At 36.5% G+C, this 24,029-nt stretch overlaps 1 protein-coding gene across 6 annotated transcripts in view; it reads right to left on the minus strand.

The window, feature by feature from the left end:
- Positions 1 to 24,029, minus strand: part of SUGCT (succinyl-CoA:glutarate-CoA transferase) — a 747,074-nt gene that overhangs the window by 691,303 nt on the left and 31,742 nt on the right. For all 6 annotated transcript variants that reach the window (XM_042914509.1, XM_042914495.1, XM_042914503.1 and 3 more), the window contains exons 4-6: positions 19,053 to 19,138; positions 17,729 to 17,779; positions 9,945 to 10,065 (exon numbers count right to left, since the gene is read on the minus strand). In XM_042914509.1, the coding sequence (XP_042770443.1) occupies positions 9,945 to 10,065; positions 17,729 to 17,779; positions 19,053 to 19,138 (258 nt within the window). The remainder of the gene's footprint in view (positions 1 to 9,944; positions 10,066 to 17,728; positions 17,780 to 19,052; positions 19,139 to 24,029) is intronic.

The following is a 24,029-nucleotide window of genomic DNA, read 5'->3' on the forward strand; positions in this document are numbered from 1 at the left end:
CTCAGTGTTGGTAAAATTCACCATGAAACCATCTGGGCCTGAAGTTTTCTTTTCTAAAGGGTATTTAACTAAAAATATAATGTCTCTAATAGATATAGCACGATTCACATTAGTTCCTCTTGACTGAGTTTTGGTACTTTGTGTCTTTTAAGGAATTATTCTATTTTATTTTATCTCAATTTTTTAATTCGTGGGCATAGAGTTATTTGTAATATTCTGTTGATATCCTTTCAATGCCTTTGCTGTCAGGAGTGATGGCCCTTCTTTCATTCCTGATACTTTGTATTCCTGATAACTTTGTATCTTCTCTCTTTTTATCTTGGTCAGTATGACTAGAAGTTTATCAGTTGTGTTTTGTTTTTGTTTTTGTTTTTGTTTTTTTGAGTATAGTTGACACACAGTGTTACTTTAGCTTCAGGTGTACCACATAGTGATTGAACTTCTCTATACATTATGCTCACCACAAGTGTAGCTACTTTCTGTCACCATGCAATGCTATTACAATATTGTTGATTATATTCCCTACGCTGTGCCTTTTATTCCCATGACTTACTCATTCCATAACTGGAAGTGTGTATCTCCCACTCCCCTTCACGTATTTTGCCCACCCTTTCCCCACCCCCGGCAACCATCAGTTTGTCCTCTGCATTTCTAGGCCTAATTCTGCTTTTGTTTCTTTATTCATTTGTTTTGTATTTTAGATTCCACATATGAGTGAAATCATATGGTGTTTGTCTTTCTCTGATTTTATTTCACTTAGCATAATACTCGAGGTCCATCCATGATATCACAAATGGCAGAGCTCATCCTTTTTTATGGTTGTGCAATTCAGTGTTCAATATTTATAATGAAGTTCTTTGATGACTTAATCAGTATTTGATTCCTACTTATTTTAAAGATTGTTTTTAATGTAATTTGGATCGTATCCCTCTACTGCTTAAATCTTTCCCAGTATGCCATGGCCCTTGCACCCTTATATAGTGTCTTGTCAAGCATCCTGGTTGTTTTTGGTATTTCAGTCACAGTGGTATTCTCTTAGGCTTTTTAAGGTATCTAGGTCCTTCCTACCTCAGGGCCTTTGCACACGGTGTTCTCACTGCCTGAACTGCTCTTCCCCTTGATCCTTGAATGGCTGGCTCTTACTCATATTTTAGGTCTAAATGATAACTCCCCAGAAAAGCCTTTGCTGACCATCCCATTTACACTATGCATCCCCTCCTCTATTAATCTCTGTCACAGTACCTTATTTGATTCTTTCATAATAACACAATTTATTAATACATGCCATAGTATTTTTTTAACTTCTTTATAAAATGTCTCTAACGCTAGGCTGTAAGCTCTCAAAAGGCAGAAATCATGTCTGCATTGTTCAACCTGTACACTCAACACAGCCAGGCAATACAGAAGCTCAAGAAACATGCATTGGAGGGGTGGCTGGGTAGCTCAGTCAGTTGAGCAGCCAACTCTTGATTTCAGCTTGGGTTATAATCCCAGGGCTGTGGGATTGAGCCCCACATCTGGCTCCATGCTGGGTGTGGAGTCTGCTTGAGACTCACTCTCTCTCTCTCTCTCTCTCTCTCTCCCTCCCTCCCTCCTTCCCTCTCCAAATTTAAACTAAATTTTTTAAAAGCAATATGCATTGGAGTGGGAGGAGGAAGACAGAAGAAAGTAAGGGAGGGAATTATTTGGGCATTTCTGGATCTTTTGTTATGTCAAATGTAAAAGGGTATACAAGAATAATATAACAAATACACATGCTTATTTGGCAAGCAAGTTGAAGTCTTGTGTCTTGTGTCCCTTCCATGTCCCATATCCCTCCCTTTCCACTCCCCAGGGGTAAGCATTCTCTTAAATTTAGTATTTCTCACTACCATGCAGGTCTTTATATTTTAACCACATTTAAGTGAATTACTAAAAAATATACATGATTTTTATTATTTTAACTCTGCATAAATAGCATCATCCTGCATATCAGTTTTTGTAACTTGCTTTCTTCACTGAATTTTATGTTTGGAAAATGCATCGAATTCATTTCACGTTGTTCTAGCTTATTCTTTCCACTGCTTAATAGTATCCCATTATATTACACACTTATCCATTTTCATATTGAAATACACTTCATCTCATATTTTCACCTTTTGGCTATTAAAAACAATGCTGCTGTGAACATTTTCCATGTCCCCTCATGCACATGTTCAAGACTTTCTATAGGGACATGCCTAAAGGTGAAACTGGAGATCATAGGGTAGACTCATGTACAATCTCAAAGAGCTTGCCAAATTGCTCTCCAACACGGGTATCATTTTCCAACATGGATATCAGTCCTCCAGCAATGTTCATGGATTTCTTTGCTTTATCCACACTTAGTAGTGTCAGACTCTTAAATGTCTTACAATCTCTTCAGTGTGAAATGGAATATTATTTCTGTTTTAATTTGCATTGGTCTAAAAACAACTGAGCCTGAGTAACTTTTTATAGCCAGTCAGGTTTCCTTTTCTGGAGATTGCCTATTTTTCTGCTGAATTGTTTCTTTTTTCTATTTGATTTTAAGGAATTTTTAATATATTCTGGTTATTAATCTTTGGTCCGTTACCTTCTAAGGGTCTGTGATTCATCTTCTTGCTTTTATATGGTGGCTTCTGATGCACAAAAGTTTTTCATTTGAATAAGTAGTGAAGTTTATCAATCTTTTCTTTGTAGTTTATACTTTTCGTATGTTGTCTACAAAATTCTTCCCTGCCCTAAGGTCATAAAGATGCTTTCCTATATTATTTTCTATAAGTTTTAAAGTTTTGCTTTTTATATTTAGGGCATAAATTGACCTCGAACATTATTTTATTATATAGAATAAACTAAAGTTTATTCAATTTTTATCTTTCCCCATAAGGATAATTAATGTTCAACCATCAATTATTGTTTACTCTATTCTTTAATGATTTATAGTATAAGCCCTAAAAAAACATGTTTCCATATATATGCCCACATGTTTCTGAGCTCTCTATTCTGTTCCATTGATGTATTTCTTTATCCTTGTACTAATATTATGGGTTGCATGTCTTTATATCTAAAAGGGCAAATCTGCCTACCAGGTTCTTCCTTAAAACTGCCTTAACTATTCTTAGCTCTTAAGTAGAGCCCTCAGACTTTTTCTATTTAAAATTTTAAAATGGGTCTAATTCTCTAAAATATTCTCTTTGATATGAGTCCTGAGGTCCCTCCTGAGTACCTATCCCCAAGAGAAATCCTGTAATCTGTCCATACAAGGACAGAGATTAAGAAAATGCCATGGGAGTTGGGGGGTGGTGCCTGGCTAACTCAGTCAGTAGAGCTTGCAACTCTTGATCTTGGGGTTGCGAGTTAAAGCCTCATGATGGGTGTAGAGATTACTTAAAAATAAAATTTTTAAGAAAAAAATAAGAAGATGCCATTGGGGAATTCACAAAAATCAAAAGGGTACTTTGCAAACCGCTTTCCTAATAATAATAATAATAATAATAATAATAATAATAATGATTTATTAAAGGGCAAACAGTGTTCCTACCACAAAATTAGTCTAGTCAATAATATAATGTAATGTTTATCCTTCTAGGAAGAAAAAATAATGAAGTTGATAATAAAAAAAGTAAATATTTTAAAATGTGGTAGAGAGGTATGGCCAACTAATCTTTGACAAAGCAGGAAAGAATATCCAATGGAATGAAGACAGTCTCTTCAGCAAGTGGTACTGGGAAAACTGGACACCGACATACAGAAAAATGAACCTGGACCACTTTCTTGCATCATATACAAAAATAAGCTCCAAATGGATGAAAGACCTCAATGTAAGACAGGAAGCCATCAAAATCCTCGAGGAGAAAGCAGGCAAAAACCTCTTTGACCTTGGCCGCAGCAACTTCTTACTCAACACATCTCTGGAGGCAAGGGAAACAAAAGCAAAAATGAACTATTGGGACCTCATCAAAATTAAAAGCTACTGCACAGCGAAGGAAAAAATCAACAAAACTAAAAGGCAACTGACAGAATGGAAGAAGATATTTGCAAATGACACATCAGATAAAGGGTTAGTATCCAAAATCTATAAAGAACTTATCAAACTCAACACCCAAAAAACAAGTAAGCCAGTGAAGAAATGGGCAAAAGACATGAATAGACACTTCTCCAAAGAAGACATCCAGATGGCCAACCAACACATGAAAAAATGCTCCAGATCATTCATCATCAGGGAAATACAAATCGAAACCACAATGAGATACCACCTCACACCTGTCAGAATGGCCAACATTAACAACTCAGGCAACAACAGATGTTGGTGAGGATGCAGAGAAAGAGGATCTCTTGCATTGTTGGTGGGACTGCAAGGGGGTGCAGCCACTCTGGAAAACAGTATGGAGGTTCCTCAAAAAACTAAAAATAGAACTACCCTACGACCCAGCAATTGCACTACTAGGTATTTATCCAAGGGATACAGGTATGCTGTTTCAAAGGGACACATGCACCCCAATATTTGTAGCAGCACTATCAACCATAGCCAAAGTATGGAAAGAACCCAAATGGCCATCGATAGATAAATGGATAAAGAAGATGTGGTATATATATACAATGGAGTATTATTCAGCAATCAAAAAGAATGAAATCTTGCCATTTGCAACTACATGGATGGAACAAGAGGGTATTATGCTAAGCGAAATTAGTCAGTCAGAGAAAGACAAATATCATATGACTTCACTCATATGAGGACTTTAAGAGACAAAACAGATAAACATAAGGGAAGGGAAGCAAAAATAATAAAAAAAAACAGGGAGGGGGGCAAAACTAAGAGACTCTTAAATATAGAGCATAAACAGAGGGTTACTAGAGGGGTTGTGGGAAGGGGGAGATGGGCTAAATGAGTAAGGCACATTAAGAAATCTACTCTTGAAATCATTGTTGCACCATATGCTAACTAACTTGAATGTAAATTTAAAAAATAAATAAAATAAAAAAATAAAATAAAACAGGGGTGCCTGGGTGGCTCAGTCAGGTAAGAGTCTGACTTCGGCTCAGGTCATGATCTCGCAGTTCACGAGTTCGAGCCCCGCATTGGGCTTCACTGACAGCTCAGAGCCTGGAACCTGCTTCGGATTCTGTGTCTCCCTCTCTCTCTGCCCCTCCCCAGCTCATACTCTCTCTCTCAATAATAAATAAAACATTTAAAAAAATTAAAAATAAATAAACAAAATAAATCCTAGCTCTGAAAAAAAATAATAAAATAAAATAAAATAAAATAAAATAAAATAAAATAAAATGTGGTAGAGAGGATTTTTAATACTAAATTTTTATAATTAATAACACGCTCAGAAGATGCAAAGGAAAACAGGTACAACCTAAAATTAAAGTGTTAATGGGGCGTCTGGGTGGCTCAGCCGGTTAAGTGTCCGACTTTGGCTCAGGTCATGATCTCACAGTTTGTGGGTTTGAGCCCCACATCAGGCTCTGTGCTGACAGCTCAGAGCCTGGAGCCTGCTTCGGATTCTGTGTCTCCCTCTCTCTCTGTTCCTCCCCCGCTCATGCTCTGTCTCCCTCTCTCCTTCAAAAACAAATTAAAAAAAAAAAAAAACATTAAAATTAAAGTGTTAAGGGAAGTATTACACTTCTACAAGTATACAGAAGTAGAGAATGGTCACTTAAAACAAAAAACTTAAAAAATATAAATAATGTACTTTAAGAGATTTTTCTCTACCCACTGGTACAAAGGAAACACTAGTTTTCTCAAAAAGTAATTCCTGGGGCACCTGGGTGGCTCAGGTGGTTAAGTGTTCGATTTTGGCTCAGGTCAAGATCTTGCAGTGCGTGAGTTTCAGCCCCGCGTCGGGCTTTGTGCTGACAGCTCAGAGCCTGAAGCCTGTTTCGGATTCTGTGCTTCCTTCTGTCCCTGCCCCTCCCCCACTTGCACTCTGTCTCTCTGTCTCTCTCTCTCTCTCTGTCTCTCTCTCTCTCTCAAAAATAAAGATTAAAAAAAAATTTTTTTTTAAAGTAATTCCTAGTGGCTTATAGCTTTTTAAACACTGCCCCCTAATGTTCACACTCTGAAATGATAAGAGGACCTCGCTAACAAAAATAATCTGGTCCTTCCTCCCCTGTGATCAGTCTAGCATTTTTGTCCTGCAGACCAGATTTCACATACTGAGGCAATCTCAACCACACAACTGTCAGAGTGCATTAAAGTAAATCTCTCAACCATTCTAAGATTACTCTCATCAGCAATAAGGCCAACATGTGAGTGAGAACAGACTATTTGGGCTTGGACAGCACTGACAGAACAGCAATGCCACTGGGAAACATCAGGAAAGTCTAGGATCCCAATCATAACATGTGCAACTTTAGACTGATCTAATCAGTCTTATTAAAAAATATCAAAAACAAACACTGATTACCAAGAATATCAAACTTTTAAAAAAGAGATGGCCCTTACTTTATATACACAAATTCATGACTCATAAATGACCTTTGCTTCCAAAAGAATCTGTTGAAATTTAAACTCCCTGATGAGCAAACTTGTTCATGACTTCCACCACTGAAAATATGATTAACAACAAATGAAAGAGAAGAGCAAGGATATGTTATTCTCAAGTCAAGCTGTTCGGTGTCTTATGGTCGCAAAGTCCGTGTCATTACTTAACAATGATATATGTCTAAGTTTGGAAAGCATAGGGCACTTAATATTTAGTCAAGAGGCCTGAGTTTTAAACCCATCTACCATTAAATATCTGTATGACCAGAGGTCCCTTAGATGTTCTGGACCTGTTTCCTTATCAGGAAATAAAGGAGAATGCACTGTATGGATGTTATTCTAATGATTGTCAGGAGATGGGGATGTAAAGGATTACAGAATTATGGAAGGTATTTTTCCAGACTACAAATGCTTTTCCCCATCACTTCTTTATTTCCCCATCTGTAACACTGAAAAGAATATGAAATCCCCATTCTCCCCATAGCTGAGAATTTCTGAATTATATAGTCTATCTCCAAGGCCCTTTGCCACACCAAAATGTTAATACGGGATCTGAGAACTGGAAGAAAACACAGAGATTCTCTAATCACAAGCCAAGGCCCAGAAGAACTCTTGGCTCTAAACATTTAGTTATAGTATGTGGAACTTTGAGAACTGTGAGGCTCCCCATGTGGATTATTAGCATTTTATTAGGCTGGGGGATATGATAAAATACATTATTATTCCCAAACTTTACCCCTCTTGAAATCCACACCTTGCCATGTGACTCCGTAGTTCCTGCCACGTAGAGTAGAATATATTTCGACCACACATTGGTAGTGGCCTTTGGCCATATGACTTTCCTTGACCAAAGTAAAGTAAGCAAATCAGATGCGAGCACATGCTTTAAATGTGCTTGTGAATTTGGGCTTGTTCTCTGTACGCTTGCCTTTCACTATGAGAAGATGCATTTGGTAGCCACTGATCCAAGGAGTATAAGAGACATGGAGAACAGGCCAGGCGCCCAACATAAAACTTGGAGCCCAATCTAACCAGTCATAGATCAGCCAAATCGCAGCCCACCCAAATTCATGAGAATGAGAAATAAAGACTTACTGTCATATGAGATTTTGCATTTGCCAATTACATAGCATTTTTATGATAACAGGATAATTCAGAAGATAATATTTTACCTATTTTAATAATTCAGACTTCAACATTTCCATTGGACTGTGATATTTTAGGGAAAAATATTTCCCTCTCTCTGACACATATAAATATTGTCATACAGATACAAAAACAAAAGTGTGATTACAGGTCTATAAAATAGCACATCTAAGAAAGACTCAGATCTAGAGGCAAAGAGTCATCTACTATGTACAGACTCTGTCTCTCATGCTGATTCAGTAGAGAAGTTAATGATCATTGGGCCCTTCATCCTCTCTAAAATAATATCAAATATTGCAGTTATAGCCTAATTTATATGAAAATAGCACCACAAAACTATACCATGAAAAGCACTATTTTTACTAAAGCAATATGTCATAGTCAAAGTATTATTGTATCCCAAGTAACCCGAATGCATAGAAACAGAAGTATTTTGGTTATTACTTTATGACTAACAGATATCTTTAATCCTATCACTCTTCAACTACCTCTACCATGACTACTCTAATTCAGGCCACCAACATCTCTAGCCTGGACTAGTTCAATAGCTTCACAATTGTTCTTCCACTTCTACCCTTGTCTTCTACAATCTTTTTCTCAACACGGTAGCTAAACTCATCCTTTAAAAAAAAAAATGTCACATCATATCATTCTTCTGCTCAAAACACTCCATTGGCTTATACACTTATTCAAAATAAAAGTCAAACTCCTTCAGTAAGAGTCACCCTGAACTCTTCATGATCTTGCTAACCAACATCTCCCTGATTTTCTTCCTATGACATTCCTCTTGGCTCACTCTGCCTTGCTGGTCCTCAAACATGCCCAGCACATTCCTGCCTCAGGTCCTTTGCACTTGCTGTTTTATTTTTATTTTTTTTATGTTTATTTATTTCTGAGACAGAGAGAGACAGAGCATGAGTGGGAGAGGGGCAGAGAGAGAGAGGGAGACACAGAATCTGAAGCAGGCTCCAGGCTCTGAGCTGTCAGCACAGCTCACAAACTGTGAGATCATGACCTGAGCCAAAGTCGGTCGCTCAACCCACTGAGCCAACCAGGTGCCCCTGCACTTGCTGTTTTTCTTTCCTGAAACCATCTTTGCCAATATCTACATGATTCACTCCTTTACTTCATCCAGGTCTCTGCTCAAATGTCACCTTATCAAGGGAAACTTCTCTTACTTCCAAGCATAAAATAGCTCCTCCTTACCTCATCCCCCTCGCCGTACTTTATTTCTCTTTTGCCCTTATCACTACTGGGTTCAATTATAAAAGACAAAAACAAAAGAATGTTTTTGTTTCTGTATTTACTATCTATCTCCCTAACCTATAATGCAAACCTCAATGAAAGTATAAATATGTGTTATTCAGTGCTACATCCCAGGACCTTAGAATACTGCCTGGCAGATCATAGGCCTGCAGTAAATATTTAGAAGATGAATGAATAAAGACTGAAAATATTAAGAAAGTTTTCTGACAAAAACTATCAATGTAACTTGGAATTTTCAGAGCCACCTCTCTATATTGCATCCCTAATTAATACACAATTGCTTATAAAATAGAAAACTTAACTAATATAATGACTTTTTTCTTTTGGACCTAAAGACACACACGCACACACACGCGCACACACACACACACACACACACACACACACACACACACACAATGTTCACCGGCTCAACAATCTGGAAGACTATATATAAAGCACTCTTTTCCTTCACCTGGCTTAACGCTTTTGAATATATTAAAGGGATATGTTGGGATCCTGTGCTATCTTTTTTTTTTAATGTTTTTATTTTTATTTTGAGACAGAGAGAGACAGAGCATGAACAGGGGAGGCGGAGACACAGAATCTGAAGCAGGCTCCAGGCTCTGAGCTGTCAGCACACAGCCCGACACGGGGCTCTAACTCACAGAGTGTGAGATCATGACCTGAGCTGAAGTCAGACACTCAACCAACTGAGCCACCCAGGCACCCCGAGACCCTGTGCTATCTTAAAGCCAACTAATATTTCACCTATATTTCTATGTATTAATTAATAACAGTACTTCGTAAATGTTTGTAGAATATCAGTAGAAAAATGGGCAAAAAACTACAGACATACAATACAAGAAGAAATACAAACAGCCAATCAAAGCATGGAAATCTTCATTTAGGTTAATGTTCTTTAACGATGAGTTGGGGGTGAGGGCAAGGGAGAACGGAATCACTTCAGGAAAGCCAACACTAGCAAGAGGTTTCTTACGTACATAAAGAAACCCAATAACTGAAAAGTCTACTCACTGGGGAGGGTGTGGGGTACAGATACCTGTGATGGAACAATAGATGATGTGAGGAGCAATCTTGTCTATATCTTCATATCCTAGGCCCATTTCAGACAGTTTGCCAGGGACATAGTTTTCCACAAACACATCACAAACAGCTGCAAGCTGAGGAAAGAGGTGAAGATGAGTCAGACTTCTTCAGGGACCTTCCAGACTTTCAACAAGCCCCCACATGACACAATTCTAATTTCAGTAAACACAGTTGATCTTCACTTTGTAATAGTCCAGAAAAACAACAAGAAAAGTAGAATTACAAAGTAGAATTAAATAAACACAAAGGCTCTGGTCAACTACTTGAGATATTACTGCCAATAAAACAATGGCCATTAAAATATTCGGTAACTACTATGGCGTTAAGTGGATTCTGCTTATGTTAAATGTAAGAAATATCTAGGTTACATGGTCCCAACATATTCTCAGAAGTTTCAGTAGGAAAGGTAAAATATATGTATAAAAATATATGAAAAACATCTTCTAAACTCTTTATAAAAAACTAAATATGATGTTTTTTGCTATTCATCATGGTCACTATGCAATGTTTGTTCCTCATTACAACCTGAACATATAGGTGTTTAATACATGTAAACATGATTCAGAAATGTCTTCATACTTTTCAGATGCTTCCTTTCCAAAGAGTTCTAAATGTATTTAATGAGTCATTTAAATATATATATTCATATTAATATAATATATATACATATATACATATATATAATATATATAAATATGTATATTAAACCATAGCTCAGTGAATCAGTAAGTCAGAAACAAGACCCAGATTTTGATTCCCAGATCACTGCAATCCGAATTAGAGGACAATGAACCACTGTAAACCTTAACCTTAAATTTTCAAAATTTCAGTTGTGACTACACACCTTTTAAGGTATGTTTTAAAGTCATCCAAAAATTATACTATTTCACCCAGAGAAATTCATTACAGTAATCCTTTTTTTTAAAGAATTTATTTTTAAGTAATCTCTATACCCAACGTGGGACTCGAACCTACAATCCCAAGATCAAGAATCACATACTCCACCAGCCAGGTGCCCCCATTACAGTAATTCTTGAACATATTCAAGTGCCTAATAACTATTCAACAATTTTTTTAATTGCCATGGTGACATAGACTTAAATATATCCACGCATACAAACTAATGTAATAGAGTAAGACTCTAGATAAAAGATGGGCAAACTTTTTCCATAAAAGGTCAAATAGTAAATATTTCAGCCTTTGAAGGCCACATACATTCCCTGTCAGATACTCTTCTTTATTTTCCTTCAGCAATCTTTAAAAATGTAAAATCGATTCTTAGTCCAAGGACCATACAGAAACAAACCTGATATGACCCACATTATCTACAAACCTCTGCTCTAGATTAAAAAGACCGAATTAGCATCAACTTTAGATGGAAACATGTAAATAAACTGAATGCCTATATGTTACTGTGTCACTGAGTTTGGAATATATATATGGAATTGTCAGATTTAACAAAATTTGGAGGGAGGGGATCTCAGGAAACATCTCAAGGAAATAAGCTGTCATCCTCCAGAGCTCCTGAAACAGTGGCACCAGGAGCCAGGTAAACACTTCTCTAGAGAGAAATGATAAATATATTAAGACATAGGACAGAGATAGAAAGGTTGAAGTATGCACTCCAAATCTCAAGCCATATAGGTGTCTTTCCAAATTTCAGGTACCAATTAACATTTGAGCTGTTTGTAAGCAACTCCATACAGGGAGAGTCCCAATAAAAATGCATTTACTTATTTATTGTTAATGATTCTACCAAGTACTGCTTGCTTAGGGATTTGGAGGAAGGCCAAGTGTTTATTTTAAATAAAACAAAATGGTACACTTTAATTTATTCCACAAATTCTTCTGAGCCTCTATTTACTATTGACAAGGCACTCCTGTGGGCTGTAAAGAAAACAAACTACATCAAACACATCTAGACTTCTACACTGGTCATCTCTTGCTGCATATATTCTGCATGGCGCACTATATAGCACCTTATGCAAATGACATTTAATGAATTATTTAATTTTTAAAAACTCTGTGTGGGTTCCCCAAGAAGTTAAACATAGAATTACCATATGACCCAGCAATGCCTCTCCTAGGTATATACTCAAAAGAACTAAAATCAGGGACCCGAACAGATACTTGTATGCCAATGTTCAAGGCAGCAGTATTATTTGCAATAGCCAAAAGGTGGAAATAATCCAAGTGTCCATCAGCAGACAAATGTATCCATCCATAAAGTGGAATATTACTCAGTTGTAAAAAGAGAATGAAGTTCTGATACATGCTAGAACATACACAAACCTTTAAAATATTATACTAAATGGGCTCCTGGGTGGCTCAGTCGGAAGGGCGTCTGACTTCGGCTCAGGTCATGATCTCGCGGTCCGTGAGTTCAAGCCCCACGTTGGGCTCTGTGCTGACAGCTCAGAGCCTGGAGCCTGTTTCAGATTCTGTGTCTCCCTCTCTCTCTGACCCTCCCCCATTCATCCTCTGTCTCTCTCTGTCTCAGGGGCGAATAAACGTTGAAAAAAATTTTTTTTTAATATTATACTAAATGACATTAATCAGACACAAAAATACAAATATTGTATAATTTCACTTATATAAAATACTCACAATAGGCAAACCCATAGAGACACAAAGTAGATGAGAGATTATCAGGGGCTGGAGTGAGTGGGAAGTGGAATTATTGCTTAATGAATACAGTTTCTGTCTGGGGTGATGCAACATTTTAGAAATAGATAGTAGTGGGCCACCTGGGTGGCTCAGTCGGTTAAGCGTCCAACTCTTGGGTTTCTGGTCAGATCATAATCTCATGGTTCGTGAGTTCAAGCCCCACATCGGGCTCTGTACTGACAGTTGCAGAGCCGGCTTGGGATTCTCTGTCTCCCTCACTCTCTCTGCCCCTCCCCTGCTCACTCTCTATCTCTTTGTCTCAAAATAAATAAAACATTTAAAAAAAATAGCAGTGCTGATTGTACAGTATTAGGAATATATTAATGCCACTGAACTGTGTACTTAAAAATGGTTAAAATGGAAATTTTTATGCTCTATATATTTTACCACAACAAAAAATTTTTTAACTATGTAAGGTATTTGTATTTTTAGACTTCTAAGGAATCCTAAGTCACATCTCAATCTACATAAAGTATATAGATGAACCACAAACAAATGCACTATTTCAATAACAGAAGGAAATAAATATAATGAGTAATTTATATTAATATAAAAGTATAAAAATATTTCAAGTAACCAAAAAAAGCAGATTAAAAAACAATATACATGGTATTATCTCACGTTTTCGGGAAAAATAAGTATACAAGGACATAAAGAGATTGGATATGATATACTAAAATATTAATGTCTTTGCATGAACTTGTATTATTTCTTGGGTAACATGAAAAAAAAATGGTAACTAAAAAGAGCTGTGCTCAGAGTACCATGTAGTCTGGCTCTACAACATTACAAGAAAAATACAGAAAAGTTGAGTTTAAGAGCTACATATTTCTACTAATAAAGATGCACAGTAGTTTTTTTATGATTACCCAAGAAATCAACATGTATGCATTTTGATATTTATTTATTAAGAAATACCCCAAAAAAGTTTATAGGGCAGAAATTATTCCTTTCTCCATTTTACAAATATTTATTTTAGATATGTACTAGCCACTTACTAGATATTGATTCCAAGCTGGTCTGTCATTGACCATATTCTCTCTCCCTCTCTGTTTTAGGATATTCACCCATTTCAAGATTATATCTATTCCCTTGGGGCGCCTGGGTGGCTCAGTCGGTTAAGCGGCCGACTTCGGCTCAGGTCATGATCTTGCAGTCCGTGAGTTCGAGCCCCGCGTCGGGCCCTGTGCTGACAGCTCAGAGCCTGGAGCCTGTTTCAGATTCTGTGTCTCCCTCTCTCTGAACCTCCCCCGTTCATGCTCTGTCTCTCTCTGTCTCAAAAATAAATAAAAACGTTTAAAAAATAAAAAATAAAAAATAAAAAAAATAAAAAAAAAAAGATTATATCTATTCCCTACAGCTTTAGCTAATCATTCAGAAGTATTCTAAGAAAATAGTGCAAAACTCAGAGCCATGAGAAATTGATCTCCACACTAACTACAAGTATTATATGTGATAGTTACCTCAGTAGAGACCAAATGTTTACTGCATTTCCCTGATACAATGATCTACCAGGAAATAAAGGGAGAGAAGAAAACTAGTTCCCAGTTTTACTGGTATTATATCCTCTTCCTCATCTAAGTGCTTACAAATCATTGAAAAAATCTATTCTAGAATCTGGCCCAGAATAAAAAGCAAGCACAATTTTGTATGACTTAGAGAACCTACTATCTTTTTTCTTTCTGAAAGGAGATAAAAAAAATTCTTCCCTCTAGTCACAGAGTAAATAAGAACTAAAATTCATTTGAAATATAGAGTATCTAATTCTGAGTTATCTTTATTAGATGTAATTTAAGAACAGACTAGAGATCAGAAATAGTACAGTAATTTTTTTTTTTAATTTTTCAATGTTTATTATTGAGAGACAGAGAGACACAGAGCATGAGCAGGGGAGGGGTAGAGAGAGGGGGAGACATAGAATCTGAAGTAGGCTCCAGGCTCTGAGCTGTCAGCACAGAGCCTGATGCGGGGCTCGAACTTACAAACTGCGAGGTCATGACCTGGGCCGAAGTCAGTTACTTAACCAACTGAGCCACCCAGGCGCCCCAGTACAGTAATTTTTTAAATGTTGTATCAAATAATGTGCTTACTGGTAAGAAATGTATTCTAAAAGATTTAAGTGCAAAGTTTCATGATATCTCCCACTTTAAAATAGTTCAAACACACACACACACACACACACACACACACACACACACACACACAGAGATAGGTATACATATGTAAATATGCAAATATAGCAAAATATTAAAATTATTACATGTAGGATAGGGTTATTGAAAGTTCATTATACTATTCTTTCAACTTTTCTGTACGTTTGAATTTTTCATAATAAAATGTTGGAAGAAAATAAAATCCATGACATTGCTCTATGGACCATAATATGTGCACACAATATGGATATTGTGACTATTGACTAACATAGAGAATTATTTGAAATATAAACGACATATTAGAAAGTTATCAAATCATATTGCCATGAAACTACCAGGCTCTACATAGATTTTCAAAGCAGAGTTTTGTTTTTTGCACAAGCTGTTTTTGGTTAGCCTTGTACAAAGGAGTCATATTTTTTGGAGCTCTCATGTATCCAGCTGATTGGTTTGTAAGCTACTTTGGAACTATTTCTATAAACTAAACTCATTATGTTAGCAATCATAGCCACCACGGTCTGTATACAGAGGTTGTTTTACTACTCTTAAGCTAAAAGAGAAATCCATGCCAGAAAGATTAAAAAGACTAAGCAAAAGATAATTTTTCCCCTAGGCAATAAGATACATAACATGAATGGTACAACCAGCAATGGATATGAATAATGTCCCCATACAATCTATTTAAGTTTAATATGAGTTGAAATGTACTTTATTGTTATCAATCAGACATGAAGAGAAATCAAGCCCATGATGAAATTTATTTAAAGTTGTTACAGTATAGTAGAAAACTGGCAAGATCCAAGGAGAATTAGAAGCAAGTCCTGGAGATTCATTTACTTTGGTCTGAACTACACAAGCAGGTCCAAAATACTCAAATGTACATTTATGTCTTAGTAGCAAGAGTTATGAACTCCACCCAAATACTGCCTCATTGAGAAGCTCTAATGAAATTGCAAAGTATGGGTTTAATCAAATCTGAAACCTTGACTTTTGAGGATAAAATATCAGAATGCCCTGAAATCGAAGCAAAGAAGCAGGAGCTATGAACACTAAAGATGAAACTGAGAGACAGGACATAAAGAAGAATTGAGGCAAGAACAATTGCCTAAAACAAAATTAAATAAAATCAACTAACCACTGAGGAGAAAATAAAAAGAATGGTCTGAGAATGCAGACAATGGGAATTGGGTTCAAAGTGAGGGTAGGCCATTGCAGAAAAAATAGAGCAGGGCAACAACAATGGAGAAAAATTTAGAAAAATCAAACTAAGGTTCAATTGAAAAAGAAAACAAACAAACAAACAAAAAATGTAAGTTATACTGTAGAAAAGATATGTGGAAATAAGGCACTAAGATCAGGACAATTACCACGCCTTGTGTTCAAAATATATCTAGTAAACAAAAATTCTAAATTTGTTGGAATGACCCATGAGATCCAAAGCGGATGGTCACTGATTCTAATCCTAATGATTAAAAGAAATTATCTTTCAATCAGCCAGATGGATAAGGAAAGTAGCCAACAGAGCAATGATGTCAAAGTTGACGCTTTGATATGAAACAAATTTGGGGATTTGGTTCTCTAATCAAGTACATCCACTAGGGTAGATTTTAAACTTTAACAAAGACAGCAAGCAAGTTCTATCTCACATGATGAATCCAATTTCATGTGCATCAAGAACAACAATAATAGGGGCGCCTGGGTGTCTCAGTCGGTTAAGCATCCGACTTTGGCTCAGGTCATGATCTCACGGTCCGTGAGTTCGAGCTCTGCGTCGGGCTCTGTGCTGACAGCTCAGAGCCTGGAGCCTGCTTCAGATTCTGTGTCTCCCTCTCTCTGTGCCCCTCCCCCGTTCATGCTCTGTCTCTCCCTGTCTCAAAAATAAACATTAAAAAAAATTTTTTTTAATAAAAAAAAGAACAACAATAATAGCTAATACTTAATGAGTACTAACTATGGCAAACACTCTTCTATATATTTTACACATATCAACTCAATTCTAACAAGTTTCAGATGCAGGTACTATTATTATCCCTATTTTACTGGTAAGGAATGAAGGGCATAAAGATGTTAACTAAGGGGCGCCTGGGTGGCTCAATCTTCCAACTCTTGATTTCAGTTTAAGTTATGATCTCACGGCTGTGAGATCGAGCCCCCACGTCGGGCTTCATGCTGAGCATAAAGCCTACTTGGGATTCTCTCTCTCTTACCCTCTCTCTCTGCCCCTCCCCTGCTCATTCTCTCTAAATAAACAAACATGTAAAAAAAATGTTAAGTAACGATCAAAAAATAAACTTAAGTAACCTACCTGCAGTCACATAGCTAGTAAGTAGAGAAGGCAGGAATTGAATCTCAGCACTGGAACACTAAGGTGTGCACCAAACCATCACACAATCTTGCCTCTCAAGAAAAGATGCTCAGATTAGGTCTGGATATATTAGCCATCTGAATAAGGGTTAGAAAAAGCTTGAGCTCTCCAGTGATGTGACCTGGGTTGAAATTCCAGCTCTTCCCTTTACTAGCTATGTGATCTTTGGAGCAACACTTGAGCCCCATGAGGCTCATTTCCCTCCCATGAAAATGAGGATCCTAATACTTCATTTACAAATAAAATTCTGAGGATTTGAGGAGATATACTGTAAGTGCCCAAGCCTAAGATCTGATGTAGAGTAGGGATTCAGTCAATAGTAGCTAGTATTAACTGAACACTTACACACTGTAGAGAAACATTATACACAACATATGAGAAATTATAAAGCATATTTTACTTACGATAAATGTAAAGTTAAATTCCCAAATGGCATTCATAGCAAAATTAGAGACTGCCAATGAAATAAATTTTTAAAACACTTTTACTCTGATGCTCAAATCCCCAATTACAACCCAAGTGACAAGATGCCTTCCATAGAGCATACTGTACCTCTTTGATGATTTTCACCCCTCTTGGATCCTTGATATTAACAGCTATACTCTAAAAATTAAAATATATATATCTTAAAATAGTATCATAAATGTTTTTCATAGTACTAACAGTTCAATAAGGGAGCCATCCATACCATAGATTCTCTTCTTAAAGCAAATGTATTTTCCTCATGAAGAAACATTTAAATTATCTTTACTGATTTTATTTGCAATGTAGATATGTTAGGATGAGAGCAAGTGTCATAGACTCTGGGTCTGGAGTTCTCTCTTGTCCAGCAAGAAACTGGGACACAGGATTAAAAATGCAAGTGAGGCTAATGTGCAGGAGGAGACAAAAGCCTGAGGAAGGGTCCTTGCTCTGTTTTTCTTAGGATCAGAAGGCTTAAAAATGTGGTGATGGATATGCACAAAGAGACGATGAATCGTGAATATTACCTCATGGACATGAGAGAAAGGGGATTTTGAAGATATGTGGTGTTAGGGGTTTGGGTCAATACAAAACAAAATCCTGGCTCCCGGCAGAAGGTTGTTTACAGCAGACATGAGGCCCCACCTCTGTTTGCCTAAACTGGCCTAGGGGACAAGAGCATGCTATCTCAGGGTCAACAAAGTATCTTTCTTTTGCTAGTTAGCCACTTCGCTGGCCCATAGGGGTCTACACCTCTATTTACCTGTTTACCTAATTTGGTCCTTCCTTCTGTGAAAGCAGCTTTCTGCTATTGTACTAAGTTGGGGGGGGGGGGGGTGTTTCCACCCTGAATACCTAATCTTGGATGTTTTCATCCTAAAATTCCCTATTCCTATACCTTTGTCCTACACTGGGGGCCTTTGCCCTGTTTACCTAATCTTATTCACCTAATCTTGTTTACCCAAACTTGGGTGTGTACATCCTATGGCTTTCTAATTCTTTATGTCTAGTTAACCCATTGATGAAAGCTCAGGGAAGTCCTAAGCTTATTCCCCACAAGCAAGGATTATACAAAAAATTTTTCAAACTATAATATCAAGTGTTAGGCAATTAGCAATCTCCAAAAGAATGAAATGTAGAGAATCAAATGATTTCTTCCTCTAATAAAATTATTCCCATTATAAACCATTATAAATTCTCATGAAATTTTTAAGTTAGTAGAGAAGGAATATTAGTTTCAAAAAAACTCTATTGTTTCTATTTGGTAACTAGTGAATGAATAAAATTTCATCTTATTTGAAATATTATTTATATATACAAAAAAAAAGGGTAGAAATGAATGAACCAAGGTAATACCTAAAGTTTTATTATTACAAGAAAATTACACAAAAATCAAAGAAAGAAATATTCTTACTTTTTTATTTCGATTAACACTGAGAAAATAAGTACTTTCTGTCCCCACAAAAGGTGGCCCCCAAGTTCGTGTATCATCACCAGCTCCTGAAAATAACAGTATGAGCTATTAATCTTTATCTCTGAAACATCATAAGACATTCAAACCAACCCATCATATACATTCACAGATGCCTAAACAAAATCAGCTCAATTCAGTGGAATTGGCAATCTAGAGGGGCCATAAGAACTTGCTGGAACTGTCCAAACTCAACCTGCTCATGTTAATAATGAAATCCTTCCAAATCATCTTTCACTAGAAGCCATCCCTAAAAGTCAAAATCCAGAAAGAAATGCCCTACTAGCAATCTTTAGATTTAATAAATAGCAAATCTGAAAAAAAAAAATTAATAAATGGCAAATCTAAAAGAATCACTCTCAATTTTTGGCAAGCAAGTTGGTCAGCTCTTTGGGTGTTTCTCAGCATTAAATGTACAAAGAAATGCTGAGTCTGCAAAAGATTTTTGTTAAATATTATTTAAACCAGAATAATGGTAAGTGAGATTTTATAATAAAACGGCATCTTAAGAACAATGATAAATAAATAAATCTATAAATTTTTGTGAAATTCCAGAAATAAACCAAGCATATATGGTCAACTAATATTTAATGACTTAAATAAAATCAACCTACCACTGAAGAGAAGATAAAAAGAATGGTCTGAAAATGAAGACAATGAGAATTGGGTCCAAAGTGAGGGTAGACCATTGCAGAAAAGTAGAGCAGGGAAACAACAATGGAGAAAAATTTAGAAAAATCAAACTAAGCTTCAGTTTGACAAGAGAGCCAAGAACACTCAATGAAGAAAAGATAGTCTTTTCAACAAATGGTGCTGGGATAACTGGATAGTCACATGTAAAATAATGAAACTGAACCTATATCTTACACCACACATCATTCACAAAAATAAACTCAAAAAAGGGGCGCCTGGGTGGATCAGTTGATTAAGTGTCTGACTTCAACTCAGGTCATGATCTCATGGTTCGTTAGTTCAAGCCCTGTGTCAGGCTTTGTGCTGACAGCTCAGAGCCTGGAGCCTGGAGCCTGCTTCAGATTCTGAGTCCCTTCTCTCTCAACCCCTCCCCCACTCATGCTCTGACTCTCTTACTCTCTCTCTCTCTCTCTCTCTCTGAAAAATAAACAAACCTTAAAACAATGTTTTAAATTAACTCAAAATGAGTTAACTGAGTTAAATGAGTTAAAGACAACTTTAAGACCTAAAAGCATGAAACTCCTAGAAAAAACATGGGAACAAAGTTCCTTGACATGGGTCTTAGTTAATGATTTTTTTTGGATTTGACACCAAAGTACCAAGCAATAAAATATAAAATAAACAAGTGAGACTGCATCAAACTGAAAAGCTTCTGCACAGCAAAAGAAACCATTTCACTTTGTTGAAGTGAAAAGACAACTTACAGAATGGGGAAAAAATATTTGCAAATCATATAGCTCATAACAGGTTAATACCCAAACATCTAAAGAACTCACACAAGTCAACAGCTAAAAAACAAATAACCCAATTAAAAAATGGGCAAAAGGGGGCACCTGGGTAGCTCAGTCAGTTAAGTGTCAGACTTCAACTCAGGTCATGATCTCACAGTTCCTGAGTTCAAGCCCCGTGTTGGGTGAGCTTGAGCCCCACTTCAGGTGAGTCCCACTTCTCTCTCTCTCTACCTCTCTCTCTCCCTCTCTCTCTGCTCCTTGCTCACATGCACCCTCTCTCTCTCTCTCAAAAATAAATGAATAAATACATAAACAAACACATTTTTTTAAATGGGCAAAGGACCCAAAAAGACATTTTTCTAAAGATAGACAAAAGACCAACAGGTACATAAAAAGAAGCTCAACATCACTATTCATTGCAAGAATGCAAAATAAAACCACAACCTCACACCTGTTAGAATGGCCACCGTCAAAAAGACAAGAGACAACAAATGCTGGCAAGAATGTAGATAAAAGGGAACCCTTGTGCACTGTTTGTAGGAATGTAAATCAGTACAGCCACTATGGAAAACAGTATGAAATATCCTCAAAAAATTAAAAATAGAACTACAATATGATCCAGCAATTCCACTTCCTGGAATATATCCAAAGGAAACAAAAACACTAACTCAAAAAGATATGCATCCTATGTTCATAGCAGCATTATTTACAATAGCCAAGACATGAAAACACCTGTGTCCATTGATGGATGCATGGATAAAGTTGCAATATATATATATATATATATATATATATATATATATACACACACATACACACACACATATATATACATATATACATATATGTATACATACACATATACATATACATATATACGTATATATACGTATATATATGTATACTACGTATATATACGTATATATGTATACATATATATACGTATATATACGTATATATATGTATACATATATATACGTATATATATGTGTATATATATGTATATATGTATACATATATACGTATATATATGTGTATATATACGTATATATATGTATATATGTATACATATATACGTATATATATATGTGTATATATATATAGAGAGAGAGAGAGAGAGAGAGAGAGGGAGTATATACACAACTGTATGTATACACACACACACACACACACACACATACACACAATGGAATATTAAGCCATAAAAAATGAGGAAATCCTCCATTTGTGACAACATGGATGGACTTGAAAGCATCATGCTAAATGAGATAACTCCGATAAAGACAAATATTGTATGATCTCATTTATATGTGGAATTTTAGAAAATAAAAAACCAAATTCAGGGGCGCCTGGGTGGCTCAGTCAGTTAAACATCCGACTTCGGCTCAGGTCATGATCTCACGGGTCCGTGAGTTTGAGCCCCGCGACGGGCTCTGTGCTGACAGCTCAGAGCCTGGAGCCTGCTTCGGATTCTGTGTCTCCCTCTCTCTCTGACCCTCTCCCATTCATGCTCTGTCTCTCTCTGTCTCAAAAATAAATAAACATTAAAAAAAAAATTAAAAAAAAAAAAAAAAACAAATTCATAGAATAAGAGATCTGACCTGTGGTTACCAGAGGTGGAGGGTGGGGGCAGGGGAGATTGGAGGAAGGTGGTCAAAAGGTACAAACTGCCAGGCATAAGGTCAAGTAAGTATGAGGGATGTAACGTACAGCATCATGACTATAGTTAACACTGCTGTATGATATACAGGAAATTTGTTAAGAGAGTAAATCCTAGGGGCATCTGGGTGGCTCAGTCAGTTGAGTGTCCGACCTTGGCTCAGGTCATAATCTCAAGGTTCGTGAGTTCGAGCCCCACATCGGGCTCACTGCTGTCAGCCTATCAGTGCAGAGCCTGCTTCAGATCCTCTGTCCCCCTCTCTTTGCCTCTCCCCTGCTTGCACTCTCCCAAAAAATAAATGCTAAAAAAAAAAAAAAAAAAAAAATTGAGAGAGTAAATCCTAATAGCTCTCATCACAAGAAGAAAATTTTTTTCTTTTTTCTTTTCTTATCATGTCTACAAGAGAAGAGGGATGTAAGCTGAACTTATTGTGGTAATAACACGATAACTAAGTATATAAATTAAACCATCATGTTCTGTGCCTTATACTTACACAGTGATGTGTGCTAATTATTTCTCAATACAATTGGGAAAAAAATTTGTGTTATATGGGCACCTGGGTGGATAAGTCATTTAAGTGTCCAACTCTTGATCTTAGCTCAGCGTCCTGAGTTCAACTCTTGATCTGATCTCAGGGTCCTGAGTTCAAGCCCCACGTTGGGCTCCACACTTGGTGTGGAGCCTACTTAAAAAAAAAAAATGTGTTATAAACAATCAAAAAAGGCAAAATAAGTAAATGAATAGCATATTTATTTAATTTAAAATACTATTCTAGAATAAAATTTTACTCATCTAGGTCTTGCTACAAAGTAAAAGTTTAAAACCATCAAAATATAGGGTGTTTTCTTCTGAACATCTACTTCAAGTCATATGTTTGTGTTAGATTCAAAGACAACACTATAGAGTTACAGAAAAAAAGTTTCCTTTGCACAAAAAGCCACTGACAACGTAGACAGAGCTCAGAAAATGAATCAAGGATTAAGTGGCACAAAATAGTATCACTTAAGAATTTTATAAAGTCTGATTAAATATTGATATTAGAAACTAATCATTATATAGGTAATTACAGTTAAAGTATTTATCTCTAGCCCCCAAGAAGAGAGAACTTGAGAATGAATTAAAGTTTAAATTCTGATCTCATCTAAATGATATAATTAATCTATTGGCCCAGTAGACTTTACCCACTGAAACTAATCAAGAAAAGCAAATACAGCCTTTTGGAAAACAAAACAGAGGCCAAAGAACAGACTTGTGAAGGAAGGAAGGAAGGAAGGAAGGAAGGAAGGAAGGAAGGAAGGAAGACAAACCTCATAAGAGAGAGGACAACAAGCCAGAGGAGAAAAGAAGCATTAGTTCTAACTGGAGATGAACCAATAACAACACAAAGCAATCAGTGGTAAGTATCAAAAGGAATGGCATGCTCAAAACACCAGGGGAAAAATAAAACTACAAGATCCGAGAAAGGCAATCTTCTAGTAAAAAACCAATTAGAGGCTTCATGGAAAAGGTATGTGTGAATCTGGACCTTCAGGATCAGACAGGACCTCACAGAGTCAAGAGAAAATCCAGCCACTTCCATTTTTTTAAGGCTCCCAATATATTAATTTTTTTTAATAAAGCAATGCCAACATAAGGCTAAAATTAAATAATTTTAAATGTTTACATTCATCTCAGGTGGAGATATTGTCAGGAATCTAAATTGAAGGCCTACAGGGCTTTCCTGCCCCATCTGTCTTTGGGAAGTATCCAGGGCTTTGGAGAGGATCAATGGCCTCTCTAAAGAATCAGTGCTGATGGGAGGGCCGGGTGGCTTAGTTGGTTAAACATCCGACTTCC

Source organism: Panthera leo, chromosome A2 (genome assembly GCF_018350215.1).
Source record: "Panthera leo isolate Ple1 chromosome A2, P.leo_Ple1_pat1.1, whole genome shotgun sequence".
NCBI classification, from domain to species: Eukaryota; Metazoa; Chordata; class Mammalia; order Carnivora; family Felidae; genus Panthera; species Panthera leo.